The following is a 20,425-nucleotide window of genomic DNA, read 5'->3' on the forward strand; positions in this document are numbered from 1 at the left end:
GGCCGATTTCGATCGATTTCGATGGATTTCCATCGAACTTGCAGGGTGGAAAATTTAGGTCGATCTGATGAGATTGCTTATCAGTTTGCATTGGCCTTAATGGAAATCTGATGGCAAAAAAATGCCATCAGATCGAATTTCAACAGATTTCAAACTGAAATCTATTGGAATTCTATTCTGGTAAAAAATGTTCTAAAAACGCATCAGATAGATCATCAGATGCATTTCTTATCTGTCTGCTGCCAATCTGACGAGTGTATGGGCACCTTAAGAGGAGCGCTCAATCCACTGTTTTGATATAGTTTGAGTACCCAGCCTGTATTGGGAACCTTTGTGTCCCATCTCTACAGACCATACTGGGGTGAAAGTAAAAAAAAACCAAAAAAACAAACACATTTCTCCTGACAGAACGCGTTTCAGGGATACAGCCACTGAAGGCACGCACTACGGGCAACCAGGATAATTAGGGTGCCTTGACTTTATTTTACATACTGGCCTGAGCTGGAAATCAAACCCACATGAACAGCTCAAAACCTACTGTACATCAAAGGCAACAGTCAGGTGCTTTGGCCAAGATAAAAAAAAAACAGAAGAGAAAGTGATGCAAAAGGGTTTTGGGGTTTGTATTACATCAATATCCCAGGTCATTACCATTATTCAAAGCCAGAAAGTGACCACCTGAAAACTGGGCAGGCAGTGCTTTAGAAACCATACATGGCTTCCTGTAACAGGCATAGCCAAGTGGCTTTGACCTTCATAGCAATGCATCAGAATGATATGGTGAAGAGCAGCTTACAGAATATTCTTCCATAACGTTACTTGCCATTAACAAGGAGTTTTGAATCAGGATACCATTTATTGGCCAACTTAGAGATAAACAGTGAGCTTTGGGCTTATAAAAAGCCTTCGTCGGACCGGTTCCTGACCAAAACTGCCATCAACAAAACTGGTTTTATGTAACAGGGAAGTCAAGTGAGAGAATTGTGGGCTCAGGAATTGGGCTTCTGCATGTACTCAAAGTCATAGCAGTATTTGGCCTTACCCATTGTTGATCAGAGGCCAGCGGACACCAGCAGCTGGATCCAGGCTTGGGGCGCCCCAGCAGTGATGCAGGCGGAGATGCAATCTGGGATCAGAAGGCTGTAGGAGTCTGACCTCAAAGAAAATAAATTCTCGCAGGAGAATCTGAAGTGGGTAGTCAGCAGAGCTGTAGAACTCTGAAAAGTTTGAACCTGGAACAAATGACAACGCAAACTGAACATACATACAGCATTTACTGCATATGCAAACAGACTGCTCCTTGTTTAAATCTTGGAAAATATTGAACTTAACTTATGTACTGGGGTGGCGGGAATTGGCCCACATTTTGGTGCATTGCTGCTTTAAAAGGAACACGGTGCAAGACATATGAAGGCTGCCATATTTACTTCCTTTTAAAAACATGACTGACACCTGAAACAAGCATGCAGCTTATCTTGTCAGTTTTATCAGAAACATCTGATCTGCATGCTTGTTAAGGGAAGTTTCTTTATGCTGGGCATACACTATACGTTTCTGCGGCTCGATTAGCCGCCGGATCGACTCACGACGCGTCCCCGCGCATCCCCGCTCGCGCCTGGATCAATTCCCGCTTGTCCCCGCGGACGCTTCCTTATCTTGCGCTCGTTTAGTTCCATTGTCCTGCCCGCGGGTATCAAGTGTGGAATCGATCCGGCGGGCAATCGGACATGTCGGAACTTATCGAGCCATCAGCGGCTCAATTGATAAGAAAAAATGTATGGTGCATGCCCAGCATTAGAGAAGACTTCCCACAATCCTTTTGGCACTGCAGTTTGGTAGAGGCACACAGACCAGGTAAAAAAAAAATAATTGGCAACATATAGGGACCTACAGGATTTTTCGGAGTAAAAGACGCTCCTGACCATAAGACACCTGGGTTTAGAAGACGAAAAACAAGGGGGGGGGGGGGGAATATACTAAATCTGATACATCCATGGTGAAGGGGCATCTTGTGGATTATGCCCCCTTTGTACCTTATCCCCCTTGTGCCTCCCTGTGTCCTCTGTCCCCCTTGTGTCCTCCCTCTATGCCTCTTTGTGTTACAGTGTCCTCCATTTGTCCCCATGTCGTCCTCTGCATGGGCACAGTACAAGGAGTCCCTGACATTGCGGTGGGTTGGAGGTTGGTATTGGCAGGCATTCACAAGTCAGGAACGCCCTGCATTTGGACTATAAGACGCAGTGACTTTTTTAGTCTTATAGTTAAAAAAATACAGTATTTTTAGAAAAAAAAAATGTACATAGATATTTAGGGCACTATTTTTTAGGCAATTTTTGGGGGGTATGTTACAAGCCCCTTGAAGTCGTCACTGTCTCAGGTACATGAGGGTAGATTACATAAATGTACATTTTAAGCTTTAAATGTAAAATATTGCCAATGGGAACACAGCTCAGAGCAGGAGGAGGGATGAAGTCATGTTTTTCTGTGCCTGCTGAGACAATCCAGAGTGTTAACCCTTTGTTTTTTTTCTCCCTCAATCTCCTGATGACATCAGATTTCCTGGTGAGCTAGTGGCAGCCCCCTTTATGTTTTCCCTGATAGTGTGAGGCTTCCCCTTCCCCATATAAAACTTCCCTGGTAGTCTTCTCTCCCTTATACAGCATTCCCTGGAGGTCCAGGGCCCCCTCTTCCTATACTGTTCCCTGGTGTCTCTCTTTTATACAGTTCCCTGGTGTCTAGTGCTCCCCACCCATGACCCATTCCTTTCAACTTTGAGATAAGAAAGAGGGACACTTAAAGGGAATCAGAAGGGAAAATAGACTTACGATCTAATGAATTGTATGTGTAGTACAGCTAAGAAATATAACATGAGTAGCAAATATATGAGTCTTATATTGTTTCCTGTACAGGAAGAGTTAAGAAACGTGTCATGTAAAAGCTTCTCTGAGCTCTCCAACTAATTTAGTCAAACAGCAGAACAGTTTTCTGAAGCACTTATATATCAAAGAAACCGTGAAATAACTTCAGATAAGATTTTACTGCAGGGAAGTTCAAAGGGTCATTAGCTCTGCTCTGTTTCATAGTTTAACATCCTGAGCGTTACGCTGCTCAGGAGGTTGTTACTTTTTCTCCGGATAATAAAATAATTGTGCCAAATGAATGTAAACCCTTCAGCTAGCACTAGGTTAGCTAGTAAAAGTGTTTGGCACCCCCCCCCGATCCCCCGTTTATACATTACCCAGCTTGGATCCAGCGGTCGGCGCAGCCTCCCCGGACAGCTCCGCTCTTTTTTGTGGGGAGGATCGCACATGACGTCATGACGTCGCCGACGTCATGACGTCATGTGCGATCCTCCCCATAGAGAGACCGGAGCTGTGCAGGGAGGCTGCGTGATCGCTGGATCTGGGGGGGGTAATGTATAAACTGAGGGATCGGGGGGATCCAGGGGTGCCCAGCACCTTTACTAGCTAGCCTAGTGCTAGCTACAGGGTTTACATTCATTTGGCACAATTATGGGGGACTCCTGGGGCCACAGAGCGGTATGCCCAGCAGTGTTGGGCATACCGCTAAGGAGGTTAAAATGCAAATCACAAGTGCTTAGAAAATCGCTGCTAGTGGGTTCCAGGACTAAATGTGACTTGCAAATGTGCAGAACAAATTTTAAATATTCTTGATTGACAATTAGATTTCTTATTGCATGCCATAGATTTCTGTCCAGCAGCACATTCCAAAACAAAAATCTCTAACATAGCCATCATATACTGGATCTGACCAACGACATCTATAACACTGAGGTCTGAATACCTTTAGAAATGCGCAGCTCTACATCAAGTACTCCACTATTGGTCACTGATGGGAAGGGAGATGGGGACACCACAACAGACACCAGGGTTAGTGACAAAGTTATATTGAAGAGACACTGAGTTGTTACCCTGAAAGAGAAGTTAGAGCTGGTTAGGAAAATTGGGGCCATCAAAAGCCTACAAAATGATACATGTAACAAAGGATGCAAATTCCCTATAAAGATGTTCTCATTCCCTGTAGTTATTCTTGGATACTGCAGCTTTCAGAGAATCTTATCTTACTAATATTAGAAATGTGAAAGTTTAGATGTTACTCGATAACGCAAAAATGACAACGGATTTGAATGAAATTTGGAACACACATAGTACATTACTTGGAACATATAGGTTACTTTTTATCCCCATAACCAAAAAGTGGGCGGAGACCAATACAAATTTCACTGGGAAAATGTAACCTGCAGCCATTCTTACACAGTTAATGGTAGGGTTTCAAACTGCACAGTTGGTCACTGGGTGACTGGGACTAAACACTTGAGGACCACAGTGTTAAACCCCCAAAAGACCAGGCCTTTTTTGTAAAATAGGCCACTGCAGCTTTAAGGCCAAGCTGCAGGGCCGCACAACACAGCACACAAGTGATCCCCCCCCCCCCCTTCTCCCCACCAACAGAGCTCTCTGTTGGTGGAGTCTGATCGCTCTCCATGTGTTCATTTTATTTTTTATAAATATTTGTTATTTGCTAATCAATTTAACCATTTTTCCCCCCTAGGTCCCCCCTGCCTCCCCCCGCCAGCCAATCACTGTGATCAGCTGTCATAGCTTCAGCCTATGACAGCCGATCACCTCTTATCCCCTGGAGGGGACAGCCGTGTCGCATGGCTGTCCCCAGTACATCGCTGCTGCAGATCGCAACGCTGTACGGGTAATTATACGCCATCTAACAGTCTCCGGAGTGGCGATCGCGTGTAGGAGTGGCTTTTAGCCCATCTAAAGGTTCTTAAGGCCAGAAACAGCTTTAGAAGGACAGCCATTTCAGAATCACGTTTGACTTCAAGAAGTCCAGATCTCTGGATGGAGTATGAGGGAGGACACTTGAGGTCTCTAGCCTTAAAGTCCTCGGCAGACCAAGAACTCCAAAACGTTGGTTGCCTAGGTGAGAGGCCCTAATGATCGGTGAGTTTTCTGCCGATTTGCAATACAAATACAGTAGAAGCTATTGAGGTGATTACTAATCATACAACAGCTATTTTTTTTACCTCCATGTTTAATATCTGAATGAAGCATTCAACATTTTTAACTTCTGATCCTCAACAGAATGAAGGACCTGGTCTACTGGTAAAGTGAGACCTTCAGAAATACTTACATCAGGATGCTGTCCCGAGTTATTGATCCTTGTGGGGAGTCCAGGACATCGGGCCTTGCGGAAATTGACAATTCGTACATCAGCTGTCCCTGGAAAAACTAAGACAACACAAAATATGTTACCTATACTCCATTATGGTTTTACATAAGAAAAAAAAATAATCTTACCTGGTGGGAGCTGCAAGTCCGGAGCCGACCTTTGACCACAAGAAAGTCTCCTATTATAGCTGGAGGAGGACATGTTCCAGGGCCCAGAACAACTGATGTCAGAAGCAAGGGGGGTCTGGTGACAAAACGTGATATAACCAGCTGAAAGGAGCCATCCGGGGAGCATTCAGGTGTCACTGTAGGAACAGAAGGTGCAGCAGCCAATTAACCTCTCAACCGTGAATAACTGAGGCGTTCAGGTGTTCCGTAATCACTGATGGAAATAAACCTAGTTCCAGTTATTCTGCAAGTTACAGCTGCTGTACATCAAGCCATGATTTGCATCCAGTACACAGACAGGCAGGAACAGGAATGAACAAGTCTAGAACATGCAATCATGCAGCATAACAGAAATACATCACCATACAGGGCAGTAGTATAAACACCACAGTTCAATTTAACAAATATTTTTCTACCACAATGCTAGCAGTGACATCTGGTTGACAAAAAACTGGCATTTCCTTATCAACAGTATTTAACCCCAGTGATGTGGTTATCCCTGCCAGGACTCTACAGTTCTTTACCTTTAGCGATCACTATTGGAGTGCAAATTACAAACATTTGCAGATCGTATTTTAAACAGAGGTGCCAACAAAAGGATAAAAAGTTAAAAGCAGTGTAAAAGGCACTTGGTCTTCACTACACTTGTTTTAGTTGCTCCCTAATTTGCCTGATGAAGTGGGTTGCACCTGCGAAACATGTTGCAGTACTGTGGAATAGTTAAGTTATTTTTTGCTGGAATTCAACAAAAAAGTCATCCTTGGAGAGGCAACTCCACCGGTGCTTCCAGTTTTAAACTGCTTTTAGTTAGTTTTATGCTATTGTTGGCGCCTCTGTTTAAATACTATCTGCCAGCTTTAGTCCACCCTTGGTGGATCGGTGTTCCCCCTTCTTCCAGCCTACAGAGAGCAACGTCTTAACCTGAGTAATCTATCAGTAGTTGCCTTAGCAGTAACCCTCGTTTGTGAGTATCATTTTGTACATTAATGTAACATACTACACTATCGGGGGCTCTCCATTTTCCTTTTGTCTTTCTACAATTAAACAATGGCACTGAAGAAGAGGATTCTCCCTAATCAGAATTCTATGCAGAGGGAAATAATGCAGTAGGTAGGGAAAATGGACTGGTTTAAAAAAAAAGGCCTGAATTGTTACAGAATGCAGAAGAGCAGCAGTTTTGTCAAGTTAGGTCTTAAGAGCCTGTCTGAAGGTGTTAAAGTGAACCCAGAGTAATATGGATGGTGCCATATTTGTTTCCTTTCAAGCCATACCATTTGCCTAAAAGCCTTGCTGATCTATTTGGCTGCAGTAGTGTCTGAAGTACACCTGAAACAAGCATGCAGCTAATCCTGTCAAACACCTGATCTGCTGCATGCTTGTTCAGGGTCTATGGCTAAAAGTATTAGAGGCGGAGGATCAGCAGGACAGCCAGGCAACTGGTATTGCTTAAAAAGGAAAATAATATGTCAGCTTTCATATAACTTGGGAGCTAATTTGACAAGATCCTTCACTGCCACTGGGAGGAAGTGTGAAAAGCTGCCATCTAGGCAAAGACTGGTCAACAAGGGTAAGAAACAAAGCAGCCAATGTCATATGTGTATAGGGGGAGAATGCAGATTGTGAATGCATCCATTCCTCACTGTACACATGCACTATTCCACTCCTGTTTGTTGCTCCCAGAACCTTGAGATCAGTTTACAGATGGTTTCAGTTCTAAAAAAGTCTTTTCACAAACCTGACGTTTCATAGTCCTAATGCTGGATACACACCATGCGTTTCCGCGTCGAATGCATCCGTCGATACGAGTCGATTCGATTTCCGAGCATTTCCTAACGCATTTCGATGATTTTTAGGTCGATTGCCATGTAAAGTATGGCAAATCGAACTAACGATCCATCGAAGCTTGAATCGGACATGTCGGAAATAATCAAATCGATGCGTATCGACGGACGCATCGAACGCAGAAACGCATGGTGTGTATCCAACATAAGAGCTGAGCACTCACCAGTGTGTCCATGATAACAAGGGGTGATGGGATCCGCAGGATCATGGCAACAGCGATGACACAAGCAGGTGTCACGGGAGACGCTAGAATTTAAGCAAGCGATCCTCTCTGAAGGCACGATGCACTGCGATTCATTCAGGATATCTGTAGATGGAGAGCAAATACACCAGTTAGAGTAGGAACAATGGGGATAGTTTGGATAGATATTTACCACCCGAGTTATGGAGCATTAGAAGATTGTCAGCAAGTCATGAACCCTCCAACCTTTATACTAATGAATCACTAGAATGCAAAGCTATGGCATGTATATTAGTCACAGGACATTGTCCATACCTGGACATTTAGTGGTTCCTTCCGGCAGCACAGATGGAGTTGATGTTACTCTCACAAGAGGAAATGGACTTGTGGTCACAATAGGCTGTGTTGTTGACTTGAAGTCCACCTTAGCTGTTGATAAAGGAGTTGTCTGCAGAGTAGGATCCGCTGTAGTGCTAAGCCAAGGCTTCTTCGTACTCATGGGCCTGTGTGTGTGCGGAATCACTCGCGGATGTTTCTCTTTTTTGGGGCAAACTAGATCCAGATCTTCTGTCTTGTCAGTGCCATGCAACCGCACCTGGAGGGTCCACACTCCCTGCTACTAGGAAACAATAGGACAAAGCCTTAGATACTACACTTATTTAGTATTCATATAGCACCGACATCTTCCGCAGCGCTGTACAGAGTATGTTGTCTTGTCACTTAACCGTCCCTCAGAGGGGCTCACAATCTAATCCCTACCATAGTATATATGTATGTATGTATCATGTGGTATATATATCGTAGTCTAGGGCCAATTTTAGGTGGAAGCCAATTAACTTATCTATAGGCTTTTTGGATGTGGGAGGAAACCGGAGTGCCCAGAGGAAACCCACACAGATAGTGCCCTGGCTGGGATTCTAACCAGGGACCCAGCGCTGCAAGGCGAGAACGCTAACCACTACGCCACCATGTTGCCCAACAATGTACTGTTTCTAATGCAAGTAAATAGATCATTTCAGCATTTGTATTTGAATAAATTGATTAGATTTGTGTTTCCAGTGCTAATGGTATTTCTATACAGAAAGTGCCTATCGTGATGTGTAAAGAAGTGTGACAATGATGCATTGCTGAAGCTACCAAGGTATATCCTAGTACTAGACTTAAAAGTGCTACTCAATCTAGAGGGGACCCGCCTCTGCACCAGCTGCGGGGGGGGGGGGGGGGGGTTACACCCCGCCTCTGCACATATGCTTTATTTCAGATGTAGAAATTTCTTCATTTGCTGAAAAATCCCCCCCCCCCCCCCCAATTTTTTTTTACCACTAGCAGCATTTTTAGGCATCCTTCAAGTGCCTCTGAAGTGAGAGGTACACTATATGGAGGCTGCCATATTTATTTCCTTTTAAACAATACCTATTGCTTGGCATCCTGCAGACTTCAATAGTGTCTGAATCACACCTGAAACAAGCAAGCAGCCAATCTAGTCAGATTTCAGACAAAGCACCTGATCTGAATGCTTGCTCAGGGTCTATGGCTAAAGGTATTAGAGGCAGAGGATTGGCAGGACAGCCAGGCAATCTTCATTGTTTTATAACCGATTGGCGATTACAAGGATATAAAAAGTAAAAAAAAAAATTCAGGAAACCAGCAAAAGTGAACTTGCATATACAAAAAAGTGTACAAGTGTACAAAATTCTTCAATGCAACAATTCATCCGTATACTAATTTAAAGGGAACCTAAACAGAGGGATATGGATGTTTCCATTTAAACAATACCAGTTGCTTGCCAGTCATGCTGATCTCTGGCTACAGTAGTGGCTGAATCACACACCTGAAACAAGCATGCAGCTATAATCCAGTCTGACTTCAGTCAGAGCACCTCATCTGCATGCTTATTCAGGGGCTGTGGCTAAAAGTATTAGAGATAAGGGGCTTAATTCACAAAGCCGTGCTAAACAGTTAGCACGTGAAGTGCCGTTGGCGGACTTTTGCGCGCACAAAGTGCCACGATTCGCGCGTCCGCGGACTTTTGCGCGTGCAAATTGCAGCAATTTTCACACGCAAAAGTCAGCGAACGGCACTTCTAACTGTTTAGCACGGCTTTGTGAATCAAGCCCAAGATCAGCAGGGGTTGCAGATATAGCGACTGCAACGGGGCCAGAGGGGCCCCCATCGGGCCCTTCTTCAGCAAAAGTATTAGCAGTTTATTGGTCCTGTGGTGGTAATCACTTCTATAGATGCTTTGAATAGTAGTAATTATTAAACAGTTTACCATCCCCTTCTTGCACCTATAAGGGCTCGTTTCCACTAGTGCGGCATGAGTCTCGCAGACGCACGCTGGCACTGAGCGGGTGGGTGGGATCGCAGGCAAACACCATAAGCCGTGCCATGCACGGCTATAGGATTCGCAGCCTCCGCCACGAATTCTGCGATTCAAGCGATTCGGCTGCGGCGCCGGTATCCCCTATGGCAGAGTTTCCCCGTGCGATTCATGTGCGTTGGAAACTGCGGAATTGCGGCGGAAACCGCAATAGTGGAAACGGGCCCTAATACTGTGGATGACCTTGGCAGCCTTTGTTGTGCCAAATCAAGTGTTACGTATAGACTGTTTGGGGGTGTCACAAGCCTTCCAATCGGTTTCAGCACACAGATCATGCAATCTGTGGTCGCATGCGTTGCGCAGAAACCGCTGGTATTTTGGCAGCAGACCGACTAGAAGGAAGCTTGTGAGTTACGGTAATACAAACTACACACTATTTCAGGGTAAAACTGCCACCACTCCCAAGTAAGGGTAGGAGTCCTAACTATACTAGACTAATACCTGCAAATAAAATGGTTAAACACTAATTTATCTAGCTAACAGTAGTAGCGACTCTTCAGAAGCTAGGGTTCAGTTTATGCGGATGAATAGCAGGGGTAGCTGAACAAATAAATTACTTAGTCGTTTAGTAATGCAATATAAATAATATATACAGAAAATCATAAAAATCAACAATTATAGAGACATTAGTAGCGCAGTATGAAAATAAAAATGGAATAAAATACGTATACTTAAGGTCAGGTGAAATGTCCTTTCTGGGAAATCTGAGCACATGGAAAATGTCCTGTGTTTCAGTTCAGGAAATGGCCGCCAGCCACATGGTCCCCTGGCTGGCTGGATCAGGTGATGGTACACAAGGGAGGACTCCTTGTATGCATCCTGGTTTTAAGGAAGCTAGTTTTGGGGTGGGACCAAGCCCACCCCTCTGGTTGACAAACCAATCACAGCTCAATCCTTGGAGATTTAGGTTTAAACTTCTAAAACGCTGTAATTCAAAACCGATAAATGCCACATTTGCGCTGATAACAGATTAATACACAGTGTATTTTGGGAATCATACAGAGACCAAGAATCCTGAGTCTATCCCAAGTGGTTGCACCAAAATTAATAACTACTTAGGAATGGGCTACGAACTCCCACAATCTCTTAAAATGTGCGCAATTTCAACTGCGCCTATATGTGTTATTTTCGTAGAGATAGTCAGTGGCATTCTGTTACAATCTTACCAAAAAATGACTGGCTATATTTTCATTGGGCTGTCCATAGGACGAAACCATGCTGTGTCGCTGCAGTTCTGTCTATGTGACTGCAGTTTCTGAATAGGCCCCCTACTGTGGGTTTTCCTGACTATTCCTGTGTATGCTGTCGTTCACAGGTAACTGATGAGGTTAATTGCCTGGTCAGAGTTGGAACAGGTACGTGTGAACTGTCTTCTGTGCTCCCTGCATTCTAAAGTAGGTTAAGCCAAATGGTACTGAAACACATTTAGCTGTAAGTTTCTTTTGAACCAGCTAATTACACAAACATTAACTTTACTGGTGAACAGACATACTTCAGGAAAAGAAAAAAATCATTCTGATCGCTGCAATGACTGCGCAAATCTAACCGGGAAGTGATCAGAAAATCGACTGCGCAAATCTTCCCAATTCGCCTGTGTTTCTCACAGCTGTTCCGTGACAGGGGGGCCCAATGTAAAACTTGCACCAGGGCCCATAGCTCCATAGCCACGCCACTGAAGATCAGCAGGAGAGTCAGGCAACTGGTATTATTTTAAAAGAAAAAGTCCATATCCTTCTCAGTTTAGGTTCCCTTTAATGCAATACAAGTGGAGAATAAATATTCAAGCCAGGCGACAACATCTACTTGTTTAGAGGAGGTGTGTTTAGCTTCTAAGGGTACAATGGTTAATTTGCATATATTCAGCAGTGGTGCCTGGGAGACATCTCGAGCTCACTCCAACCTGAATTATCGCAAATTCTTTCTGTTTTAGGAAAGCAAACTTTTGTTTTTGTTTAGAGTCAAAAGGACTATTCTTCAGGCCTTTATAAATACAAAGTGTATCTGAATATCATAAACTGACAATACTGGGTAATAAACATCTGGACAATCATAAAGCGAGGACAAACCACCAGATGCCAAACAAGGTAGCCGCATAGAAGCAGCACAGCCTGGGATCAGGTGGGCGTACATCAAAAAAGGGCGTCGGGAAAAAAGGGCGCGTGGTGTAAACGATAAGCAATATTATCGTTTATAAAAATATTGTGTAGAATTTCGTTTACAAATAAATAGTGTTAAGAATTTATAAATCAATAATGTGTATGAAATCGGCAATTCTTAAAACGTTAATCTTCCCTGTTTCTAAACTGAAACTTATAATTAAGTTTGTTAAAAACAGTATTTGTTTAAACATTATAATTATATATTGTTATGAATAATCTTGATTTATCGTTTATTATAATAAAATGTGAAAATATTGTTTATAACAATATTAATATAAGTACATTCATAATAACTGTTGATTAGTATTATTAAAATTGTACTAAAACTATACCTAACCCTACTCTCACACAGAACCCTCCCTGTACCTATCCCTAACCCCTAGACCCCCCTGGGGGTGCCTAAACCTAAGACCCCCCCTGGGGGTGCCTAAACCTAAGACCCACCCTGGGGGTACCTAAACCTAAGACCCCCCTGGGGGTGCCTAAACCTAAGACCCTCCTGGGGGTGCCTAAACCTAAGACCCTCCTGGGGGTGCCTAAACCTAAGACCCTCCTGGGGGTGCCTAAAACTAACCACCCAAAGCCCACCCTGTACCTATCCCTAACCCCTAGACCAGTGATGGCTAACCTTGGCACTCCAGCTGCGACAAAACTACAAATCCCATCATGCCTCTGCCTCCTCGAGTTATGCTTAGAACTGTCAGAGTATTGCAATGCCTCATGAGACTTGTAGTTCCACCACAGCTGGAGTGCCAAGGTTAGCCATCACTGCCCTAGACCCCCTGGTGGTGCCTAAACCTAAGACCCCCCCTGATGGTGCCTAAACCTAAGACCCCCCCTGGTGGTGCCTAAACCTAAGACCCCCCCTGGTGGTGCCTAAACCTAAGACCCCCCTGGTGGTGCCTAAACCTAAGACCCCCTATGGATAATAATGTTTTACAAACATTAATAAATAAAAAAAATTAAATAAAAAAATTTAAATAATTTTTTTAGGTGGATAATAATGTGTTAGAAATGTTTTACAAATAGTGATTGTAAAAAATATATTGCAATTTACGTTACGTACTGATCGCTTTATTTTGTGAATAATGTTTTACAAACAGTAAGGGTTAAAATGGTAAATAATGTTTTAATTAAATAGGATAAATATGTTTAGTATTTTTATAAACGTTATTCGTCACAGGCTCATTTTCTAAACGTAAGTCACCACAAGCACAGTTATAAAACATTAAATATCGAGCGCCGTTTGTAAAACGTTAATCTCCGCCGCCCTTTTTTCCCTGTTCGGCGCCCATTAAACGATATTTACAATGGGAGTGAATGGGGCGCCCTTTTTATCCACTTGTCTCATGCGCCCAAATCTGCTGCTTCCTCAGGTGGTGCCACCTACTCAGCTCAAGAGATTAGCAGGACTGCCAGCAACTGGTATTGTTTAAACTGAATACATTTGGAAGCCTCTGTCTCTTACCTCTGGCTCCTTTTAATACTTTCTGGGACAGGAGCAACAGCCCCCTTCACACGCCTGACCATACACCAACCTTTACATTGGAAGCAGGAACTAGGTTTGTAGTCATGCAGGTGGAGAGGGGATGGGGCCAAGTAAGTAATCACTGAAAACCAGCCACTTGAGGTCTTTGACTTGGTAGGTTCCCAATTCCTTTTCAAGCACACAAAGGCCATCTTCTGCGCCAGTACAGGCTAGTGTGTATGGTCAAATGGCAGGGGCAGAAAGTTTTGTTAAACTACTTGGGTTCGCATAAACACTTGCCAAATTGAATTTGCTAGCACCACCACCAATGAGTGTCTCTTGGGTAGGGCTAAGAAGCAAATTAGAAATGATTGGTCATCCCTTATGGTATGGAGGGTGGGTGGCATGGCTATGGCAGTAGAGCAATCTTTCAGAGCGTTCTGTAGTGTTTCCCTACCCTCAGAGTCAAATCATCTAACTTTTCCTAAACGTGGGACCATCAGAGGTCTTGAACAAGACTGGTCAATGAAATGCAAAAACTGAGTTGACGCAAGTTTTGGTCATTTGAAGCATATTTATGCATCTTAAAATAGCGGGATATGCATATGAAGCCCATCAAATATTCATCAACTCCCTGGTTTTGACACACAGACACCAAATACAAACCTTCCGATGTGAAATGCAGATGCTGAAAGACACGTAAAAGACAGTAGTTCCATCTGGTTTTTGAGTTGTGAAGACACATTTTGAAATACATCCATCAACGTCATAAGCCATTCCAAACTCATCTAAGTTAAAAAAAAAAAAAAAAAAAAATCATGTTTGCACATGTTCCATTAAAAGGGTTTTTTTTTTTATATTCTTTATTTTAAAACAAGAATTTTCAGTAATAAAAAGACAGGTAAGTAACACATTGGCCCAATTTACTTTTCCTCCTAGGAGATACTTTTTCAACTTCAAATTAGATGAACTTTTCAGCACTTTGCAATTGAAAAAGTACCAAAACATAGGTTGAAAAGTACTGTTAATTTTTTTAAAGTAATTTCTTTCTTGCTGGTGACTTAGAGACTGAAGCGAGAATAAATCTCGCTTCAGAGCTCATAGTTAGCAGGGGCACGTGTGCCCCTGCTAAACCGCCGCTATAGCGCCGCTAAACGGGGGTCCCTTCACCCCCAAACCCCCCACTGCGACACTTGGTCGCAGACTTGGTCGCTCCTGGAGGCAAGGCTAACGGCTGCAGCCCTGCCTCCAGTCGCGTCTATCAGCGGCGCATCACCGCCTCTCCCCCGCCCCTCTCAGTGAAGGAAGACAGAGGTGCGGGGGAGAGGCGGAGATACGCGCTGACAGACGCTCGTGGGGCAGGGCTGTGGCGGTTAGCCCTGCCCCAACCAGGAAGCGCTCCCCTGCTGAAACGAGGGGATTTGGGGGATCAGGGACCCCCGTTAAGCCGTGGGATAGCGGCGGTTTAGCAGGGGCACACGTGCCCCTGCTATCTATGAGGTCTGAAGCGAGATTTATTCTCGCTTCAGACTCTCAAACAAAATTTTATTGACAAGTTTGAAAACTCACTTTTTCTCCCAGGAGATCATTTTTCATCTTCTATTTAAATTAACTCTTCAGCATCTTTCAATTTAAAAAGTATCTAAAAGTAGGGGTGGGGGGGAATCATAAGTGTGCAAAACAACAGCGCTCCAGTGCTGCGATATCATAACCACAGAACAACTACTCATATCAAAACCATGTAATGACAAGTCTACATAACCAGCATATTAAAGAATAAGGTGACAAAGAAAACAGCTACTGTAACCACTTTAGAAAAAAAAAAAGTGACATGGCTGCCCCAATCTGAGCTCCTGAGAGCCTCAGCTTATCCCAACTTCAGCACGAAGAGGGAAGGGTATATTCCAGGAACCCCGAGGCCCAGAGGGATCGATCACTCGGGGTGGCTGCACACAATAAAGTAGTTACTAGAGACTCGAGCACAAAGTGCAAGGAAAATAAGACAACATAAGAGAAAGCCAAACCTAACCTAGTATACAGGCCTGGATTTACCTCACAGGAGCCTATAGGCACAGATGTCCTGGCACCCTAGATTTTGCCCTACCTGAACCCACAAATCCCCACCAAACCGTACCGCAAGTGGGCTGGATGGCCTGCAAGTCCGCCGTATCCATTTTTATCCAAAGTGTTGTGGAAGCTCTGTGGCCATGCAGTTTTAAAAGTACTTATTTACAGGCGAACAAGTCAGTTACTGCTTCTGGCACCTGCTGATTCTATTACAGTTTTAAACAGCTTTTTATTAAAGTAAGTCCAGATTATAGTCTTGGTTATCTTGAACACTTATAGGACAACTGAAGTGAGAGGTTTATGGAGGCAGTTGCCTGGCAGCTGTGCTGATCTATTTGGCTGCAGTAGTGTCTGAATAACACCAGACACAAGCATGCGGCTAATCTTGACAGATCTGACAATGTTCAGGGTGTATAGCTAAACATATTAAAAGAAAAGGCTCAGCGGGATAGCCAGGCACCTAGTATTGCTTTAAAGGAAATATAGCAGCCTCCGTATCCCTCTTGCTTCAGTTCTTTAAGTCTAAAGGCCCGAACACACAGGCTGACTAATGCTGGGCATACACGGGAGTTGAGCAGCCTTATCAATCGAGCCTAATGGCTCGATTGGTAATATCAGACAGGTCCGATGACCTGCCGGATGGATTTCCTGCTCAATACCCACCGGCAGACAATAGCGGGGAATCTAGCAGCTGATAAGGTGCGCCGGCGAGGTCGAGCGGGGATCGATCCGCGCGGACGAGCGGGGATGCGCCGGCATAATGTTATCAATGTATGCCCAGCATAATGTTGCCCATCAGACATTGGGACCTGATCCCTTGGGCAACAATGCTGAGCCGGACGATACAAACACGTCGGCTGTACAGCTGGCGATGAGTTCGGTTAGCGGGAAAGTGGAGGGATGAGGGATTGCGCACATGGGATGTTACGCAACGGGCAGAGCAAGCAGTGCGGACAAAGCAGTTGGCCGTCTCTTACCTGAGTTGATTCGCTGGGTGGAAATCTAGCCAAGTAGCAGCGGTTTGTCAAGGGCTGCTGCACACACACCGGAATATTGACTGCGACGGTCTTATTAGCCGCCTCAACCTGGCATGTGTACGCAGGACCACAGTGCTAAACCCCCCCTAAAGACCAGGCTATTTCTTTGAAAATAGGCCACTGCAGCTTTAAGGCCAAGCTGCAGGGCACACTAGTGATCACACCTTTTTCTACCAACCGAGCTCTCTGTTGGTGGGGTCTTGATCCCCCCCCCCCCCCCCCCCGTGTTTACTTTTTTAATCAATATTTATCTTATTTTTAAATATAACTATTTTTCCCCCTCCCCACAGTCAGCCACGAATGGCTGTCATAGGCTTCCAGAGGCGTTCTTGAGGTAAAGTGTGCTTAAAATAAAGCCATGTACACACGCTCAACCATGTGAGGCACAAACATCCGACTTCAACGTGACGTGTTAAACAGAAGAAAAAAAGCTTGAGGCACTGTAACTTGCAAATAGGGTACCTTTACTCAACATTATTCAGACAGCGGGAGTGCGGTGGGGGTGACAATGGCCTGACAGTCGTTTCGCTTAACAATAAGCTTCTTCAGAGGCCAATGGTAACCACTATGCCACCGTACTGCCCAATACTCCGGTAGTGGAGCCAATCCACCTCTGATTCACATCTAGTGCCAGCAGCTTTTCTCCCTAACTTAAACAGACTTCAACATGACACTAGAAGGAAACAGCAGCACAATGGTCTGCAGATGGGATCGTAGGCGGAAGCTCAAAACTGAGCATCCAAAAATCCTCACTGGAAGGTTACCGGATGAACAAAGCAATGAACAAAGCAAACTCATTGTCCCGTACCTGTGTTTTCTACAGACCTACATCGATCACAGATTCACGGGATATACTATACTGGGGGCAACTGTACCTGGCTAACCTATACTGGGGGCAACTGTACCTAGCTACCAACACTGGTGGCACCTAAACTAGTAGAGATGTCGCGAACCTCCGATTTTCGGTTCGCGAACCGGGTTCGTGAACTTCCGCAGAAGGTTCGGTTCGCGGAAAAATTCGCGAACCGCAATAGACTTCAATGGGGAGGCAAACTTTGAAAAATAGAAAAAATTATGCTGGCCACAAAAGTGATGGAAAAGATGTTTCAAGGGGTCTAACACCTGGAGGGGGGCATGGCGGAGTGGGATACATGCCAAAAGTCCCGGTGAAAAATCTGGATGTGACGCAAAGCAGCGTTTTAAGGGCAGAAATCACATTGAATGCTAAATTGCAGGCCTAACGTGCTTTCAAACATCTTACATGTGTATATGTTACGGCCAGAACCCGAAGTGTGGCCACTTCTAGTTCTGGCCGGCCACTTCGGGTTCTGGCCGGCCAATGCGCGAAGTGGCCGCAGAGATTGCAAATTGCAAATGCAGTTAAACCAGCCCAACTGTTCCGCACAGTGGAAAAACTCTGCAACCCAGCATGTCAAAAACTTAATATCGAGTCTTCAAAGGACCTCTGTGACCAATTTGCCCATTTCTTCACAGACAAAGTCTCCGCTATAAGGTCCGCCATCCAACTTACAGCATCTGAGCCTAATATAGCGCCGAAGACCACTAGCAGAGACAACGTAACACCTTGGTCAAACTTCAAAGAAATTGATGAAGAAGTCACATCAAGCATCCTCCTTCACGTCCGCCTAACTACCTGTGACCTGGATCCTGGCCCAACACAGTTCATGTTGAACTGCCCCGACCTGTTCGTACCGGTATTTCTCAAAATTGTTAACTGTTCCTTACAATCAGGGATATTTCCTGCTTTACTGAAGGAAGCAATCATCAGGCCTCTCCTCAAAAAACCCTCCATGGACCCAGATGCAATGACCAGCTACAGACCTGTCTCTAACCTCCCCTTTCTGGGCAAGCTAATTGAAAAAGCTGTATACCTCCAGCTAGAAGCCAGAATCCTACAAAATAACAGTTATGACCCATTCCAGTCTGGCTTCAGGAAACACCACAGCACTGAAACTGCCCTCATCCAAATATGCAACCACCTGCTCATGGCAAGAGACAGAGGAGAGTGCTCGATCCTCATACTTCTAGACCTTTCTGCAGCCTTTGACACAGTTGACCATGACATCTTGATAAACAGGCTACAGGAATACTGCGGCATTGATGGCATAGTACTTCAGTGGTTCCAATCCTTCTTGAGTGGCAGAACCCACAAAGTGTCTATGGGGCCCTTCCTGTCCACCCCTGTAACACTTAAGTATGGGGTGCCCCAGGGCTCAATCCTCTCTCCCCTGCTTTTCACGATTTACATGCTACCGTTGGGAAAACTAATCCAAAAACATGGCCTGACATACCACTGCTATGCAGACGACACCCAACTATATCTTTCCTTCAAGCCTGGTGTGACAGACCCAACTCTAACTATAAACGCCTGCTTACGTGAACTACAGCAATGGATGAATGACAACTGGCTGAAACTAAATGCAGACAAAACTGAAGTCCTTCTGATTGGAGGGCAGAGCATGATAACAAAACAACTTAACTTGCAGTCTTCACCACTGGGAATAGGAGGCTCGGATCTACGCAGCTCTGATCATGTGTGTAGCCTGGGAGTTCTAATTGATGGGGATTTAAACTTCAGAACTCAAATCTCTGCTGTGGTGAAATCATCCTATTTTCACCTGAAGAACATTGCAAAAATCAAGCACCTTATCCCCCCAGAAGATCTGCCAACCTTAGTTCACGCCTTAATCACATCCCGACTGGACTACTGCAATGCTCTATACACTGGCCTTCCAAAAAAGGCCTTGTGTACCGCCTACAGCTGATACAGAATACTGCTGCCAGACTGCTAACCAATCAACCCCGTCACTGCCACATAACGCCAGTCCTGCATTCCCTTCACTGGCTACCTATAGAATGGAGGGTCCTATTGAAGATCGGCCTACTGACATTTAAATCCCTGAATAATCTAGGCCCTGGATACATGAAAGATATGTTACAGCTGCGTAGCAATCCCCGCATTCTCAGATCCACAGGTTCTAATAATCTAGTCATACCCAGAGTCCACTTGGAAACTTTTGGTCCCAGAGCCTTCTGTCATGCTGCCCCTACGTTTTGGAACTCCTTACCTCAACAGATCAGGACAGACCCATCCCTGGACGTGTTTAAATCCAGACTGAAAACCCACCTGTTCAGTTTGGCATTTGCAGAAATATAATTTTTGTTGTGTGAATACTTCATCCTACTAATTACTGAATCTGAGAGAGCCTAAGCGCTTTGAGTCCTATGGGAGAAAAGCGCTATAGAAATGTTATTGTATTGTATTGTATAATGTTAGAAATGGAATGTTTCCTTTTAATATGAATGTAGTTTTCCTGGCCGTCTCTGGCCAAATGTAGCAAAAAAACAGTTCGTTCATTGAATGAAATGAAGCCGCCCGGCTTCTGCTCCGCCTCCACTCCTCCGCCCCTGCCTCTCTCTCTTCTCCCCGACACTGGCAGCGGGGGACATGCGTGTCCCCTCCAGAGTCGTTCGTAGCGGCAGGCAATCCTGTCGTTCGTCCCTGCAGAGCGGGGGCTGGCAGAAGCAATGTCTGCAGCCTCCCCGCTCTGCTTTCCTGGCGCCACGAACGACTCTCGGGGACACGCGTGTCCCCGCCGGCTGCCCGAAGAAGATAGAGAGAGAGAGAGAGAGAGAGAGAGAGGCAGGGGCGGAGGAGAGGAGGCGGAGCAGAAGCCGGGCGGCTTCATTTCTTTCAATGAACGAACTGTTTTTTTTGCTACATACGGCCAGGAAAACTACATTCATATTAAAAGGAAACATTCCATTTCTAACATTGGCCGCTGCGCTGCGGCCACTTCGCGCATTGGCCGGTCAGAACCCGAAGTGGCCGGCCAGAACTAGAAGTGGCCACACTTCGGGTTCTGGCCGTAACATATACATCAAACAGGGAGTGTAA

At 44.8% G+C, this 20,425-nt stretch overlaps 1 protein-coding gene across 1 annotated transcript in view; it reads right to left on the bottom strand.

The window, feature by feature from the left end:
* LOC137534215 (zona pellucida sperm-binding protein 1-like) overlaps positions 1–20,425 on the bottom strand; it is a 41,996-nt gene that overhangs the window by 10,545 nt on the left and 11,026 nt on the right. The window contains exons 2-8 of the mRNA XM_068255619.1: positions 14,069–14,190; positions 7,711–8,011; positions 7,378–7,521; positions 5,334–5,509; positions 5,167–5,264; positions 3,805–3,932; positions 1,043–1,232 (exon numbers count right to left, since the gene is read on the bottom strand). Of these exons, the coding sequence (XP_068111720.1) occupies positions 1,043–1,232; positions 3,805–3,932; positions 5,167–5,264; positions 5,334–5,509; positions 7,378–7,521; positions 7,711–8,011; positions 14,069–14,179 (1,148 nt within the window). The 5' untranslated portion in view covers positions 14,180–14,190. The remainder of the gene's footprint in view (positions 1–1,042; positions 1,233–3,804; positions 3,933–5,166; positions 5,265–5,333; positions 5,510–7,377; positions 7,522–7,710; positions 8,012–14,068; positions 14,191–20,425) is intronic.

Source organism: Hyperolius riggenbachi, chromosome 10 (assembly GCF_040937935.1).
Source record: "Hyperolius riggenbachi isolate aHypRig1 chromosome 10, aHypRig1.pri, whole genome shotgun sequence".
Lineage (NCBI taxonomy): Eukaryota > Metazoa > Chordata > Amphibia > Anura > Hyperoliidae > Hyperolius > Hyperolius riggenbachi.